We start from the raw sequence: 15,899 nt of genomic DNA, 5'->3' as shown, positions 1-15,899 counted from the left end.
TTTGACGTTGCACCGTTCACAGAGCGCGCTGTACACAGAAATATTAGTGGGAACCGGTCCTATATAGCGGACTAAACATCGAAGAGGTTATTAAACGAGCAATCTGAAGTTAACTCTCTACAGATATAACATTATTATAAGTCTTGTCATTGAAAATACTAAATGTATTGGCACATTGCTACCTGTCCCCAACTTATTGGTCCACCTACACATATCCATCCCAAAGCTAGGCTCCAGTACTACTGGCTGAACGGTGGGGCTACATTTCTCATGTCTACACAGGAACACATGTAGCTAATACGCTTTTATGGCCTCTAGTGAATCATCAACAACACATAAGAAAGGATGGCTGGGGGTGTGTGTGTGTGTGTGGGGGGTGGGGGCAGTCGCATTAGCTCAGCTACATCGGTGTAGGACTGTCCAATTGGGAATCAATCAAAAGTGATCAATAAGGACTTAACAACATCACCCCCCCCCATCCATCCTCCTCAGGCCAGGGACCCACCACGTCTAAGCCTGTGGGGGGTGGGGGGCTCACCCGGAGAGATGTACTAGGTTTAGAGAGGGTAAACCAGGAGAGATGTACTAGGTTTAGAGAGGGTAAACCAGGAGAGATGTACTAGGTTTAGAAAGGATAAACCAGGAGAGATGTACTAGGTTTAGAGAGGATAAACCAGGAGAGATGTACTAGGTTTAGAGAGGGTAAACCAGGAGAGATGTACTAGGTTTAGAGAGGGTAAACCAGGAGAGATGTACTAGGTTTAGAGAGGGTAAACCAGGAGAGATGTACTAGGTTTAGAGAGGGTAAACCAGGAGAGATGTACTAGGTTTAGAGAGGGTAAACCAGGAGAGATGTACTAGGTTTAGAGAGGGTAAACCCAGAGAGATGTACTAGGTTTAGAGAGGGTAAACCAGGAGAGATGTACTAGGTTTAGAGAGGGTAAACCAGGAGAGATGTAGTAGGTTTAGAGAGGGTAAACCAGGAGAGATGTAGTAGGTTTAGAGAGGGTAAACCAGGAGAGATGTAGTAGGTTTAGAGAGGGTAAACCAGGAGAGATGTACTAGGTTTAGAGAGGGTAAACCAGGAGAGATGTACTAGGTTTAGAGAGGGTAAACCAGGAGAGATGTACTAGGTTTAGAGAGGGTAAACCAGGAGAGATGTACTAGGTTTAGAGAGGGTAAACCAGGAGAGATGTACTAGGTTTAGAGAGGGTAAACCAGGAGAGATGTACTAGGTTTAGAGAGGGTAAACCAGGAGAGATGTACTAGGTTTAGAGAGGGTAAACCAGGAGAGATGTACTAGGTTTAGATAGGGTAAACCAGGAGAGATGTACTAGGTTTAGAGAGGGTAAACCAGGAGAGATGTACTAGGTTTAGAGAGGGTAAACAAGGAGAGATGTACTAGGTTTAGAGAGGGTAAACCAGGAGAGATGTAGTAGGTTTAGAGAGGGTAAACCAGGAGAGATGTACTAGGTTTAGAGAGGGTAAACCAGGAGAGATGTACTAGGTTTAGAGAGGGTAAACCAGGAGAGATGTACTAGGTTTAGAGAGGGTAAACCAGGAGAGATGTACTAGGTTTAGAGAGGGTAAACCAGGAGAGATGTACTAGGTTTAGAGAGGGTAAACCAGGAGAGAATACTACACTGAACAGCAGCCAACATATCAGACGGCTGGAGCCCTGCCTGTAAAACATGAAGCCTACTTTAACCCAAGCTGCCCTCCCGATGACATTAACCAGCACTGATTAACCCCCCACTCCGACACACCCCGTATTATCAAACATTAACCCAGCCAAGATATAACCCCCATTTAGCCCCCAACCATCACACAACAATCTGTCAGATTAACTATCTATCTGTCAGCGGGAACGGCAGGAGACAGGATGGAGGGATGAGATTAACGACAAGAATCTCCATTACCGCCCCACATTAACCCCCAGCTAAATATTTACAGTACACACACACACACACACACACACACACACACACACACACACACACACACACACACACACACACACACACACACACACACACACACACACACACACACACACACACACACAGCCTTCAGAAAGCATTCACACCCCTTGACTTTTCCACCTTTTGTCTTGTTACAGCCTGAATTTAAAATTGATTAAATTGAGATTTTTTGGTCACTGGCCACACAATACCCCATAATGTCAAAGGGAGGTTTTCCAATGCCTCGCAAAGGGCACCTATTGGTAGATGGGTCAACATTTTAAAAAGCTTACCATGAATATCCCTTTGAGCATAGTGAAGTTATTAATTACACATTGGGTGGTGTATCAATACACCCAGTCACTATAAAGATACAGGCGTCCTTCCTAACTCCACTCAGGGATTTCACCATGAGGCCAATGGTGACTTTAAAACAGTTTGAGTTTAATGGCTGTGGTAGGAAAAAAACTGAAGATGGATCAACAACATTGTAGTTACTCCACAGTACTAACCTAATTGACAGAGTGAGAAGAAAGAAGCCTGTACAGAATACAAATATTCCAAAACGTGCATCCTTTTTTGCAAAAAGGCACTAAAGTAATCCAGCAAAAAATTTGGCAAAGCAATTAACTTTTTGTCCTGAATACAAAGTGTTATGTTTGGGTCAAATCCAATACAGCACATTACTGAGTAACACTCTCCATATTTTGAAGCATAGTGGTAGCTGCATCATGTTATGGGTATGATTGTAATCGTTAAGGAATGGGAAGTTTTTCAGGATAAAAAAAAAGAACAAGGAATGGAGCTAACCGCAGGCAAAATCCTAGAGGTTCAGTCTGCTTTCCACCAGACACTGGGAGATGAATTCACCTTTCAGCAGGACAATAACCTAAAACACAAGGCTAAGTCTACACTGGAGTTGCTTACCAAGAAGACAGTGAATGTTCCTGAGTGGCTGAGTTACAGTTTTGACTTAAATCTGCTTGGAAATCTATGGTAAGACCTGAAAATGGTTGTCTAGCAATGATCAACAACCAATTTGGCAGATCTTTAACATTTTGAAAATAATAATGGGCAAATGTTGCACAATCCAGGTGTGGAAAGCTCTTAGAGATTTACCCAGAAAGACTCACAGCTGTAATAGCTGCTAAAGGTGATTCTAACATGTATTGACTCAGGGGTGTGAATACTTATGCAAATGAGATATTTTCTTTGTTTTCATTTAAATAAATATATTAATAAAAATAATTCTAAAAACACGTTTTCACTGTCATTATGGGGTATTCTGTGTAAGTGGGTGAGAAATAAACTCAATTGAATCCATTTTGAAATCAGGCTGTAACAACAAAATGTGGAATAAGTCAAACATGGAGAGAGCCTACAGAACAGGGGAGAGGCAAGATAGAAAGAGAGAGGAGGGTAAAGGAAGGAATGAGAGAGGCATGGATAAGAGGGAGGAGAGTAGAGAGAGTAAAGAAGGAGCGAACGAGAGAGAGAGAGAAATGAAGGGAGCAAATATAGTGAGGAATAGAGAGGGAGAAAGAGAAACAGAGAGAGGGAAAGAGAGAAAGAGAGAGAAAGACAGAAAGAGAGAGAGCGTAAGAGAAAAAAAGAGAAAAAGATAAGGATGCAAATAGACATGTCCTACAGCAGAAGGGAATAGACATGTCCTACAGCAGGAGGGAATAGACATGTCCTACAGCAGAAGGGAATAGACATGTCCTACAGCAGAAGGGAATAGACATGTCCTACAGCAGGAGGGAATAGACATGTCCTACAGCAGGAGGGAATAGACATGTCCTGCAGCAGGAGGGAATAGACATGTCCTACAGCAGAAGGGAATAGACATGTCCTACAGCAGGAGGGAATAGACATGTCCTGCAGCAGGAGGGAATAGACATGTCCTACAGCAGGAGGGAATAGACATGTCCTACAGCAGGAGGGAATAGACATGTCCTACAGCAGAAGGGAATAGACATGTCCTACAGCAGAAGGGAATAGACATGTCCTACAGCAGAAGGGAATAGACATGTCCTGCAGCAGGAGGGAATAGACATGTCCTGCAGCAGGAGGGAATAGACATGTCCTGCAGCAGGAGGGAATAGACATGTCCTGCAGCAGGAGGGAATAGACATGTCCTGCAGCAGGAGGGAATAGACATGTCCTGCAGCAGGAGGGAATAGACATGTCCTGCAGCAGGAGGGAATAGACATGTCCTGCAGCAGGAGGGAATAGACATGTCCTGCAGCAGGAGGGAATAGACATGTCCTGCAGCAGGAGGGAATAGACATGTCCTGCAGCAGGAGGGAATAGACATGTCCTACAGCAGAAGGGAATAGACATGTCCTGCAGCAGGAGGGAATAGACATGTCCTACAGCAGGAGGGAATAGACATGTCCTACAGCAGAAGGGAATAGACATGTCCTACAGCAGAAGGGAATAGACATGTCCTACAGCAGGAGGGAATAGACATGTCCTACAGCAGAAGGGAATAGACATGTCCTACAGCAGAAGGGAATAGACATGTCCTACAGCAGGAGGGAATAGACATGTCCTACAGCAGAAGGGAATAGACATGTCCTACAGCAGGAGGGAATAGACATGTCCTACAGCAGGAGGGAATAGACATGTCCTACAGCAGAAGGGAATAGACATGTCCTACAGCAGGAGGGAATAGACATGTCCTACAGCAGAAGGGAATAGACATGTCCTACAGCAGAAGGGAATAGACATGTCCTGCAGCAGGAGGGAATAGACATGTCCTGCAGCAGGAGGGAATAGACATGTCCTACAGCAGGAGGGAATAGACATGTCCTACAGCAGAAGGGAATAGACATGTCCTACAGCAGGAGGGAATAGACATGTCCTACAGCAGAAGGGAATAGACATGTCCTACAGCAGGAGGGAATAGACATGTCCTACAGCAGGAGGGAATAGACATGTCCTACAGCAGAAGGGAATAGACATGTCCTACAGCAGAAGGGAATAGACATGTCCTACAGCAGGAGGGAATAGACATGTCCTACAGCAGGAGGGGATAGACATGTCCTGCAGCAGGAGGGGATAGACATGTCCTACAGCAGGAGGGAATAGACATGTCCTACAGCAGAAGGGAATAGACATGTCCTGCAGCAGGAGGGAATAGACATGTCCTACAGCAGAAGGGAATAGACATGTCCTGCAGCAGGAGGGAATAGACATGTCCTACAGCAGAAGGGAATAGACATGTCCTGCAGCAGGAGGGAATAGACATGTCCTACAGCAGAAGGGAATAGACATGTCCTGCAGCAGAAGGGAATAGACATGTCCTACAGCAGGAGGGAATAGACATGTCCTACAGCAGAAGGGAATAGACATGTCCTGCAGCAGAAGGGAATAGACATGTCCTGCAGCAGAAGGGAATAGACATGTCCTACAGCAGGAGGGAATAGACATGTCCTACAGCAGAAGGGAATAGACATGTCCTACAGCAGAAGGGAATAGACATGTCCTGCAGCAGGAGGGGATAGACATGTCCTGCAGCAGAAGGGAATAGACATGTCCTACAGCAGGAGGGAATAGACATGTCCTACAGCAGAAGGGAATAGACATGTCCTACAGCAGAAGGGAATAGACATGTCCTGCAGCAGAAGGGAATAGACATGTCCTACAGCAGGAGGGAATAGACATGTCCTGCAGCAGGAGGGAATAGACATGTCCTGCAGCAGAAGGGAATAGACATGTCCTGCAGCAGAAGGGAATAGACATGTCCTGCAGCAGAAGGGAATAGACATGTCCTACAGCAGGAGGGAATAGACATGTCCTACAGCAGAAGGGAATAGACATGTCCTACAGCAGAAGGGAATAGACATGTCCTGCAGCAGGAGGGAATAGACATGTCCTGCAGCAGAAGGGAATAGACATGTCCTACAGCAGGAGGGAATAGACATGTCCTACAGCAGGAGGGAATAGACATGTCCTACAGCAGAAGGGAATAGACATGTCCTGCAGCAGAAGGGAATAGACATGTCCTGCAGCAGAAGGGAATAGACATCGTGCTTCTACACCTGCATTGCTTGCTGTTTGGGGTTTTAGGCTGGGTTTCTGTACAGCACTTCGAGATATTAGCTGATGTACGAAGGGCTATATAAAATAAAATAAATTAAAAAAATGTCCTACAGCAGAAGGGAACTCCAAAGCATTGACGCGGTTGCCAAAAAACAGAACACAAGATGAAACGAGACAGAGAGCACACACACACACACACACACACACACACACACACACACACACACACACACACACACACACACACACACACACAGAGAGTAGTGTTGTCCAGCAGGGTTCATAGCACTCTAACCTTCCCCTCCTCTCCAATAGGGAGAGTCTACTACAACAGCCTCTAATTGCCTGTTCAACCCTTAGGCAGCTCTCTCCCATTTAGCCCTGTATTGCTTTATGGCCAGTCATCAGTCTCCACCACAGCATTACACGGCTGCTGATACAAAACATGCTTTAATAGAAAGAGCAATGAAAGACAGAGTGAGGAAAGTGGTTGTGTGTGTGGATCCTACCGATCCCAGAAGGAGTAGAGGTGACTCCATCAATCTGCACACTGCCGTTCCTCAGTAAGGAAGGAGACTTCTGGATCCCACTGCTGACACCTCCTCTCTCTCCTCCACCGGGCCGGCCTGGCAGAGCGCTGGTAGAGGAGGGGGAAGGAGAGGAGGATGAGGTGGAGGAGAGAGAAGAGGACGATGAGGGGAGAGGTAGCGGTGCTGTGTGGTGCTCAGCTCCGTCTGTAGCCATGCCGTCAGGAGCATTGAAGCAGGGTCCATATCGGTTCCTCCAGTTTCCTCTCTTCTTCTTTCCCTTCACTCCTTCTTCTCCTACTTCTCCCCCCATCCCTGGCCCAGAGGAGGAGGAGGCAGCAGAGGAAGAGGAGGATGATGAGGAGCGTTTGTAGCCGGCCGTGGCAGCAACGTTCCCCGTTGGCTCGCTGTGAGAGTTCTCGTACAGTTTACCGCCGGCTACGCCACCGCTGGCAGGAAGCGACATCATGGAACCGAAGGTGCTGAGCGACGCCATGCCCTCCGAGGACGTGAGCTCACTGGGCTTCACTAGGCAACGGCTGAACGAGGGCGGGGAGAAGGAGTCCCCGCCTCCAGAGCGCAGCAACGGATCAGAGAAGCCCAGAAAGTCAGAGGTGGGAGGAGTCCCGGTGGAGGACGTCTTATTTGACAGCAGGAGGGCTGGAGAGAGAGGAGAAGCTGTTTGCAGACTTAATATACACACCCACACCCTCTGGCACTGCCAGACACATGGAAGCACCAGTAACAGATAACATAGTTCTTTTTGCTCTCTCTCTCTTTCCCTCAAATAGTCATCTCCTTGTTCCTCAGTCTCTAGTTGGACTGGGAGAATCTCTAATAGTCATCTCCTTGTTCCTCAGTCTCTAGTTGGACTGGGAGAATCTCTAATAGTCATCTCCTTGTTCCTCAGTCTCTAGTTGGACTGGGAGAATCTCTAATAGTCATCTCCTTGTTCCTCAGTCTCTAGTTGGACTGGGAGAATCTCTAATAGTCATCTCCTTGTTCCTCAGTCTCTAGTTGGACTGGGAGAATCTCTAATAGTCATCTCCTTGTTCCTCAGTCTCTAGTTGGACTGGGAGAATCTCTAATAGTCATCTCCTTGTTCCTCAGTCTCTAGTTGGACTGGGAGAATCTCTAATAGTCATCTCCTTGTTCCTCAGTCTCTAGTTGGACTGGGAGAATCTCTAATAGTCATCTCCTTGTTCCTCAGTCTCTAGTTGGACTGGGAGAATCTCTAATAGTCATCTCCTTGTTCCTCAGTCTCTAGTTGGACTGGGAGAATCTCTAATAGTCATCTCCTTGTTCCTCAGTCTCTAGTTGGACTGGGAGAATCTCTAATAGTCATCTCCTTGTTCCTCAGTCTCTAGTTGGACTGGGAGAATCTCTAATAGTCATCTCCTTGTTCCTCGGTCTCTAGTTGGACTGGGAGAATCTCTAATAGTCATCTCCTTGTTCCTCAGTCTCTAGTTGGACTGGGAGAATCTCTAATAGTCATCTCCTTGTTCCTCAGTCTCTAGTTGGACTGGGAGAATCTCTAATAGTCATCTCCTTGTTCCTCAGTCTCTAGTTGGACTGGGAGAATCTCTAATAGTCATCTCCTTGTTCCTCGGTCTCTAGTTGGACTGGGAGAATCTCTAATAGTCATCTCCTTGTTCCTCAGTCTCTAGTTGGACTGGGAGAATCTCTAATAGTCATCTCCTTGTTCCTCAGTCTCTAGTTGGACTGGGAGAATCTCTAATAGTCATCTCCTTGTTCCTCAGTCTCTAGTTGGACTGGGAGAATCTCTAATAGTCATCTCCTTGTTCCTCAGTCTCTAGTTGGACTGGGAGAATCTCTAATAGTCATCTCCTTGTTCCTCAGTCTCTAGTTGGACTGGGAGAATCTCTAATAGTCATCTCCTTGTTCCTCAGTCTCTAGTTGGACTGGGAGAATCTCTAATAGTCATCTCCTTGTTCCTCAGTCTCTAGTTGGACTGGGAGACCCGTTTCCCACTAGATGCAACTTACAACACGTCAGACCTCCAGTTGCCCCCTCAAGGCTGAAACACACACATACACGCTGCCATAAGGGGTCAGAGGTCAAGGGAGACTGATGGCGTCTGAGCGTCCCTCTCTAGTGTCTCTGTGTGTGTTGTTTGTGTGTGGCAGAGATTACAGGAGCTAGGATCTAGCCAGGGAGATGGTCATACACTACTGCTGGCACTCTGGACAACATCCAACAACTGTCACACACAGACTCAGGCATTCACAAACGACACACGCACAAACACAAACACACGCACAAACACACGCACAAACACATAAACACACGCACAAACACACGCACAAACACATAAACACACACAAACACACAAACACACGCATAAACACATGCACAAACACACAAACACACGGACAAACACATGCAAGCACAAACACACAAACACACGCACAAACACATAAACACACGCAAGCACAAACACACAAACACACGCACAAACACACAAACACACGTACAAACACACAAACACACGTACAAACACATAACACACACACAAACACACGCACAAACACATGAACACACGCACAAACACATAAACACACGCACAAACACATAAACACACGTACAGACGTAAACAGTGTATCAAACTCACCTTGATGAAAGGTTCCAGTGGAGGAGGCGGCAGTGGAGGAGGTTGCTGTAGTGACCACAGCAGAGGGGAGGGGCTTCCCAGTTGTGAGGGACTTGCGTCCCCGCTGAACACCAATCCCATGACTAATGCTCTTCTTGCCCTGTTTGACCTCAGACCCTTGTTTGCTCTCTGACCCCGTGGGGGGGGCATCCTTAGTACTCCCGGAGTGCACAGGCACTTCCTGGAAGTTGGCGGTGGTGAAACGGGCGGCACTGTCATCCAATCGCTTCTGCGATGAGGTGGGCAAAGAGGAGACTCCTCCTCCACCACCGCTGCTGTAGCTCTGGGAGATGGTTGAGGAGAGGAGGAGAGAGAATAAGATGATTGGAGAGGGAGGAGAGGAAGAGTGGAGTGTAGTGTAGTGGAGGAGTATAGAGGAGAGGGAGGGAAGGAGATGAGGGAAGGAGAAGAGAGGAGTGGAGAGGAAAGGAGAGGAGAAGTGGAGTGGGGAGGAAAGGAGGAGTGGAGAAGGAGAGGAGGAGTGGAGAAGAAAGGAAAGGAGAGAGAGGAGAAGTGGAGCATGAGAGAGGTCAGTCCAGCCCTAATGCCTAACAGAGCTAGTCAATGTTCACCTCACATTAAACCCACAGAGTGAGATGGAGAGACAGAGAGAAAGAGAGGGAGAAGCAGGGCGGAAAGGAGGAGTGGGCTCACCTTGTCTGAGGTGACCATGAGAGTTGGAGCGAGGGTGGGGGAAAGCTCTAGAATCTTCTTGTGTTTGGGTTTGTGTCTCTCCCTCTCTTTGTGTTTCTGAGGAGAGAGAGAAGGGAGGGATAAGCATTACGGAAGGGCAAGAAAGTAGAGGATGAGACATATGAGTGTTTGGGTTGGACACCTCTTATGAAAGAGAGAAAGAGAAAATGTATCTTTACTTCCCAGCCCCGGTCTGAGCTGAAAGGATGGTTCTACCACAATGAAAATAAAATAACCACAAAGTGCTTAAGACAGAAGAGAGTTTCAAATCTGCCATTTAGCAGACACTTGGTTTTCTGTCTTCCTAGTGAGAGATTCTACCCAATCCATGGCCTAAACCCCTCAAAACTCAATTTACACCCTCAGTTGCACACGTACATGTAGGTACATGCACACACACACGCAGAGGCGCAACTTTCACTGGGGACGGGGGTCATGCCCCCCCCCCCCCATTCTGAAATTGCATTTTTGTTCCCCCCAGTTTTATCATTGCAATGTGATACAAAAACCGGCAACAGAGTGCTTTAGGACCATATGGACGCCTCCTTTAGGACCACACGGACACCTCAGAGCGGGCTGACAGGCGGTTACAGGCAAGGCTTCTGGAAGGCTGGCTGGATCAGCACCGGTGAGTTGAGCATAGTTCAGTGTGTATGTTTTGCTGTCTTTCAGCGAGTTGTAAAACCAAGCAGAGCAGAGACTGGCTAATATTTAGTTGACATGTAGCTGGCAAGGTAACTGCCGTTTAACTTAACAGAAAAAAACGAGTGTTTATTAGCAGTGCTGAGTTAGTATTGTCACGGATATGTAAGGTTAGCTAATGTTTCATCCCCTCTCGACTGAGGTGAATGAATAAACTACACTAGCAGCTACCAGGGCCAGGTCAGCGCTAGCCTCTAGTTATCTGTCAGATAGATAGTAATAATAGCCACTTCATATCGCTAACAGCTGTTGTTTGTACGGAAATGTTTTGTAGCCTTTGTTTTGTCCCGTTTCAGAAGTAAATGATCTTGGCTAGCTTTTGCCAGTTGATCTACTGTTCGAAAGAGAGTTGGACAAAAATTGGTTAACGTAATCTATTCTTGTTGCATCAATCTCACTAGTCCTGAATCAAAACATTTTTTCAGTGCAATGTTAGTTTTATTAGTCAGTATGGCAATTTAACGTTATTGTTCTGTCAGTTTCCCTCGCTAATTCCCTACTTTTCACACTGACAGTAATGAACAGCTCTAACGTTACAGGCTTTGCTGTCATGGTGCACAGTAGAGGTCTGCGCGGACCGACGTCTTCACCCCGCCCGCAACTGCTGGCTTTCTGTCCGTAAGAACTGCTCCCAAATCCAACCTCAGTCCCGCAATGTTATTTCAGGCGTATGTGACGCAGCTCACTTGTCAGCCATGGTTCCAGCAATTGTGCGCCCTACAGGCAATATCAAATGCGCAAACATAATTTCAGAAATAGGTTAGATTACCTGAGATTCTCACATGTCCCTTACATTGTAATACTGGTCTATATCAGCCAATGTGCTAGATGTAGTTTGAAGAGAGCAGAGTTGGAGAGACTTGCACTTTCTTTTGAGCTATTTTAATAGCCTACCATTTAAGAGTGGGAAGATTTTCAGAGAGAAATATGGGTGATCATTAGTTAGGCCTATTTCTAGGCAATGTAGTAAACTATAGACTAATCATAGGACTATTTAGGGAGTACATTTCCTTGGAAAGATAACTGTCCCATGCTTCTCACACAGGCTATAACCTACTCTATTTAATTGGGACCACACATGCACCTGATCTCACAGGTGTGGCTGCTGAACTGGAAGCAGAAAGAATGATGACCACGCTACGTTTTGCGAAGTCCTGTAGGATATAGCCAACCTTTTAGGGCTCCCGTGTGGCGCAGCGGTCCAAGGCACTACATCGCAGTGCAAGAGGCGTCACTACAGTCCCTGGTTCGAATCCAGGCTGCATCACATCCGGCTGTGATTGGGAGTCCCATAGGGCGGCACACAATTGGCCCAGCGCCGTCCGGGTTTGGCCGTCATTGTAAATAAGAATTTGTTCTTAACTGACTTGCCTAGTTAAAGGTTAAATACATTTTAGGGGGATGATTTGCAGGCAGAGACAAATAAATGGGTAATCAATATTTATTGAAAATGAAAAGGTGCAACGCTCGCTCACCATAGTGGCCTAAGTTATGTGCGCGTTGTGCCTTTTCCTTTTCAATGATCACATTTTTTGATTGCACTTCGAATCACTTCTTTCCATGATCAATATTTATTTAAAGACACTAGTTAACTATAGTCTAATCATATTTAAGTTAATTTAATATTCAAGTTAACTGCCAATTGATTCTCCGCCCATATAGGCAGCCTACTCTGTTTCAATGAGACCACAAATACCTAGGCGCAATTGAATTCTCACACCCAACTAGGAGAGGTAGGCTACTTAAGATGAAGCCGCGAATTTTAAGTGTGTGAATAACACATTTAAAAAAAAATACAATAGGTAGGCTAATGCATACAAAGCAGAAAGAGGACTGTTAACAAATAATCTGTGGGACAACAAAAATATTTTCATCCCAAAGTTGTCTGTGACTGCCAGCTCCCACCTCAGCAAGAAAAATGCAGACCGCGCCGCAATGATCTCTGTGGGGACCCTCAGGTAGTGCAGCCCTGTAGTGTAGCCCTGTAGTGCAGCCCTGTAGTGCAGCCCTGTAGTACAGCCCTGTAGTACAGCCCTGTAGTGCAGCCCTGTAGTGCAGCCCTGTAGTACAGCCCTGTAGTGCAGCCCTGTAGTGCAGCCCTGTAGTGTAGCCCTGTAGTGTAGCCCTGTAGTGTAGCCCTGTAGTACAGCCCTGTAGTACAGCCCTGTAGTGTAGCCCTGTAGTGTAGCCCTGTAGTGCAGCCCTGTAGTGCAGCCCTGTAGTGCAGCCCTGTAGTGTAGCCCTGTAGTGTAGCCCTGTAGTACAGCACTGTAGTGTAGCCCTGTAGTACAGCACTGTAGTGTAGCCCTGTAGTGCAGCCCTGTAGTGCAGCCCTGTAGTACAGCCCTGTAGTGCAGCCCTGTAGTGCAGCCCTGTAGTGTAGCCCTGTAGTGCAGCCCTGTAGTGCAGCCCTGTAGTGCAGCCCTGTAGTGTAGCCCTGTAGTGCAGCCCTGTAGTGCAGCCCTGTAGTGCAGCCCTGTAGTGTAGCCCTGTAGTGCAGCCCTGTAGTGCAGCCCTGTAGTACAGCCCTGTAGTGCAGCCCTGTAGTGCAGCCCTGTAGTGCAGCCCTGTAGTGTAGCCCTGTAGTGCAGCCCTGTAGTGTAGCCCTGTAGTGTAGCCCTGTAGTGCAGCCAGTACTATGCACTATGCTCATGTCTTAGCAGGATCAGATGGTGACAGGGATCCCAGCAGCGTCAGACAGCCTGGGAAGACCAGTCTACGGAGCTCAGCTGAATTTTGCAGTAGGCCTATATTAACAATATCAGTGGATGATACAAAGTTCCATCTTGAGTTGATGGGTAACCTACAGTAGCTACAGGACAGCAGGTTAAATCTACAGTAGCTACAGGACAGCAGGTTAAATCTACAGTAGCTACAGGACAGCAGGTTAAATCTACAGTAGCTACAGGACAGCAGGTTAAACTTACAGTAGCTACAGGACAGCAGGTTAAATCTACAGTAGCTACAGGACAGCAGGTTAAATCTACAGTAGCTACAGGACAGCAGGTTAAACCTACAGTAGCTACAGGACAGCAGGTTAAACCTACAGTAGCTACAGGACAGCAGGTTAAACCTACAGTAGCTACAGGACAGCAGGTTAAATCTACAGTAGCTACAGGACAGCAGGTTAAATCTACAGTAGCTACAGGACAGCAGGTTAAACCTACAGCAGGTTAAATCTACAGGACAGCAGGTTAAATCTACAGTAGCTACAGGACAGCAGGTTAAACCTACAGTAGCTACAGGACAGCAGGTTAAATCTACAGTAGCTACAGGACAGCAGGTTAAACCTACAGTAGCTACAGGACAGCAGGTTAAACCTACAGTAGCTACAGGACAGCAGGTTAAATCTACAGTAGCTACAGGACAGCAGGTTAAATCTACAGTAGCTACAGGACAGCAGGTTAAACCTACAGTAGCTACAGGACAGCAGGTTAAACCTACAGTAGCTACAGGACAGCAGGTTAAATCTACAGTAGCTACAGGACAGCAGGTTAAATCTACAGTAGCTACAGGACAGCAGGTTAAATCTACAGTAGCTACAGGACAGCAGGTTAAATCTACAGTAGCTACAGGACAGCAGGTTAAATCTACAGTAGCTACAGGACAGCAGGTTAAATCTACAGTAGCTACAGGACAGCAGGTTAAATCTACAGTAGCTACAGGACAGCAGGTTAAATCTACAGTAGCTACAGGACAGCAGGTTAAATCTACAGTAGCTACAGGACAGCAGGTTAAACCTACAGTAGCTACAGGACAGCAGGTTAAACCTACAGTAGCTACAGGACAGCAGGTTAAATCTACAGGACAGCAGGTTAAATCTACAGTAGCTACAGGACAGCAGGTTAAACCTACAGTAGCTACAGGACAGCAGGTTAAATCTACAGTAGCTACAGGACAGCAGGTTAAACCTACAGTAGCTACAGGACAGCAGGTTAAATCTACAGGACAGCAGGTTAAATCTACAGTAGCTACAGGACAGCAGGTTAAATCTACAGTAGCTACAGGACAGCAGGTTAAATCTACAGGACAGCAGGTTAAATCTACAGTAGCTACAGGACAGCAGGTTAAATCTACAGTAGCTACAGGACAGCAGGTTAAATCTACAGTAGCTACAGGACAGCAGGTTAAATCTACAGTAGCTACAGGACAGCAGGTTAAATCTACAGTAGCTACAGGACAGCAGGTTAAATCTACAGTAGCTACAGGACAGCAGGTTAAATCTACAGTAGCTACAGGACAGCAGGTTAAACCTACAGTAGCTACAGGACAGCAGGTTAAACCTACAGTAGCTACAGGACAGCAGGTTAAACCTACAGTAGCTACAGGACAGCAGGTTAAATCTACAGGACAGCAGGTTAAATCTACAGTAGCTACAGGACAGCAGGTTAAATCTACAGTAGCTACAGGACAGCAGGTTAAACCTACAGTAGCTACAGGACAGCAGGTTAAATCTACAGTAGCTACAGGACAGCAGGTTAAACCTACAGTAGCTACAGGACAGCAGGTTAAACTTACAGTAGCTACAGGACAGCAGGTTAAACCTACAGTAGCTACAGGACAGCAGGTTAAATCTACAGTAGCTACAGGACAGCAGGTTAAATCTACAGTAGCTACAGGACAGCAGGTTAAATCTACAGTAGCTACAGGACAGCAGGTTAAACCTACAGTAGCTACAGGACAGCAGGTTAAATCTACAGTAGCTACAGGACAGCAGGTTAAACCTACAGTAGCTACAGGACAGCAGGTTAAATCTACAGTAGCTACAGGACAGCAGGTTAAATCTACAGTAGCTACAGGACAGCAGGTTAAATCTACAGTAGCTACAGGACAGCAGGTTAAACCTACAGTAGCTACAGGACAGCAGGTTAAACCTACAGTAGCTACAGGACAGCAGGTTAAATCTACAGTAGCTACAGGACAGCAGGTTAAACCTACAGTAGTTACAGGACAGCAGGTTAAATCTACAGTAGCTACAGGACAGCAGGTTAAACCTACAGTAGCTACAGGACAGCAGGTTAAACCTACAGTAGCTACAGGACAGCAGGTTAAATCTACAGTCTGGGATCTGGGAATAACGGTCACTTCAATTATTGAACCATTGATTCCATCCATGGATAATATAATATATAAATGTACACCAAGGTAATGCCTCATTTTAGGAGGATCAGATGGTGACAAGGGTCTCAGCAGGGACATGCAGCCAGGGAAGACCAGTCTGTGACAGAGGTGAGGCGAATTTTTGCAGATACACTGTATTCACTCTGTGCAGCAAACACTGGACAGATGCTATTTTAA

At 46.4% G+C, this 15,899-nt stretch overlaps 1 protein-coding gene across 2 annotated transcripts in view; it reads right to left on the bottom strand.

Annotated features, from left to right (window-relative positions):
• LOC120050946 (protein AF-10-like) overlaps positions 1 to 15,899 on the bottom strand; it is a 94,131-nt gene that overhangs the window by 31,951 nt on the left and 46,281 nt on the right. For both annotated transcript variants that reach the window (XM_038997489.1, XM_038997490.1), the window contains exons 7-9: positions 9,861 to 9,956; positions 9,168 to 9,489; positions 6,518 to 7,195 (exon numbers count right to left, since the gene is read on the bottom strand). In XM_038997489.1, the coding sequence (XP_038853417.1) occupies positions 6,518 to 7,195; positions 9,168 to 9,489; positions 9,861 to 9,956 (1,096 nt within the window). The remainder of the gene's footprint in view (positions 1 to 6,517; positions 7,196 to 9,167; positions 9,490 to 9,860; positions 9,957 to 15,899) is intronic.

This window comes from Salvelinus namaycush, chromosome 7, assembly GCF_016432855.1.
Source record: "Salvelinus namaycush isolate Seneca chromosome 7, SaNama_1.0, whole genome shotgun sequence".
Taxonomy (NCBI): domain Eukaryota; kingdom Metazoa; phylum Chordata; class Actinopteri; order Salmoniformes; family Salmonidae; genus Salvelinus; species Salvelinus namaycush.
This window is presented reverse-complemented; position numbering and strand designations above follow the sequence as displayed.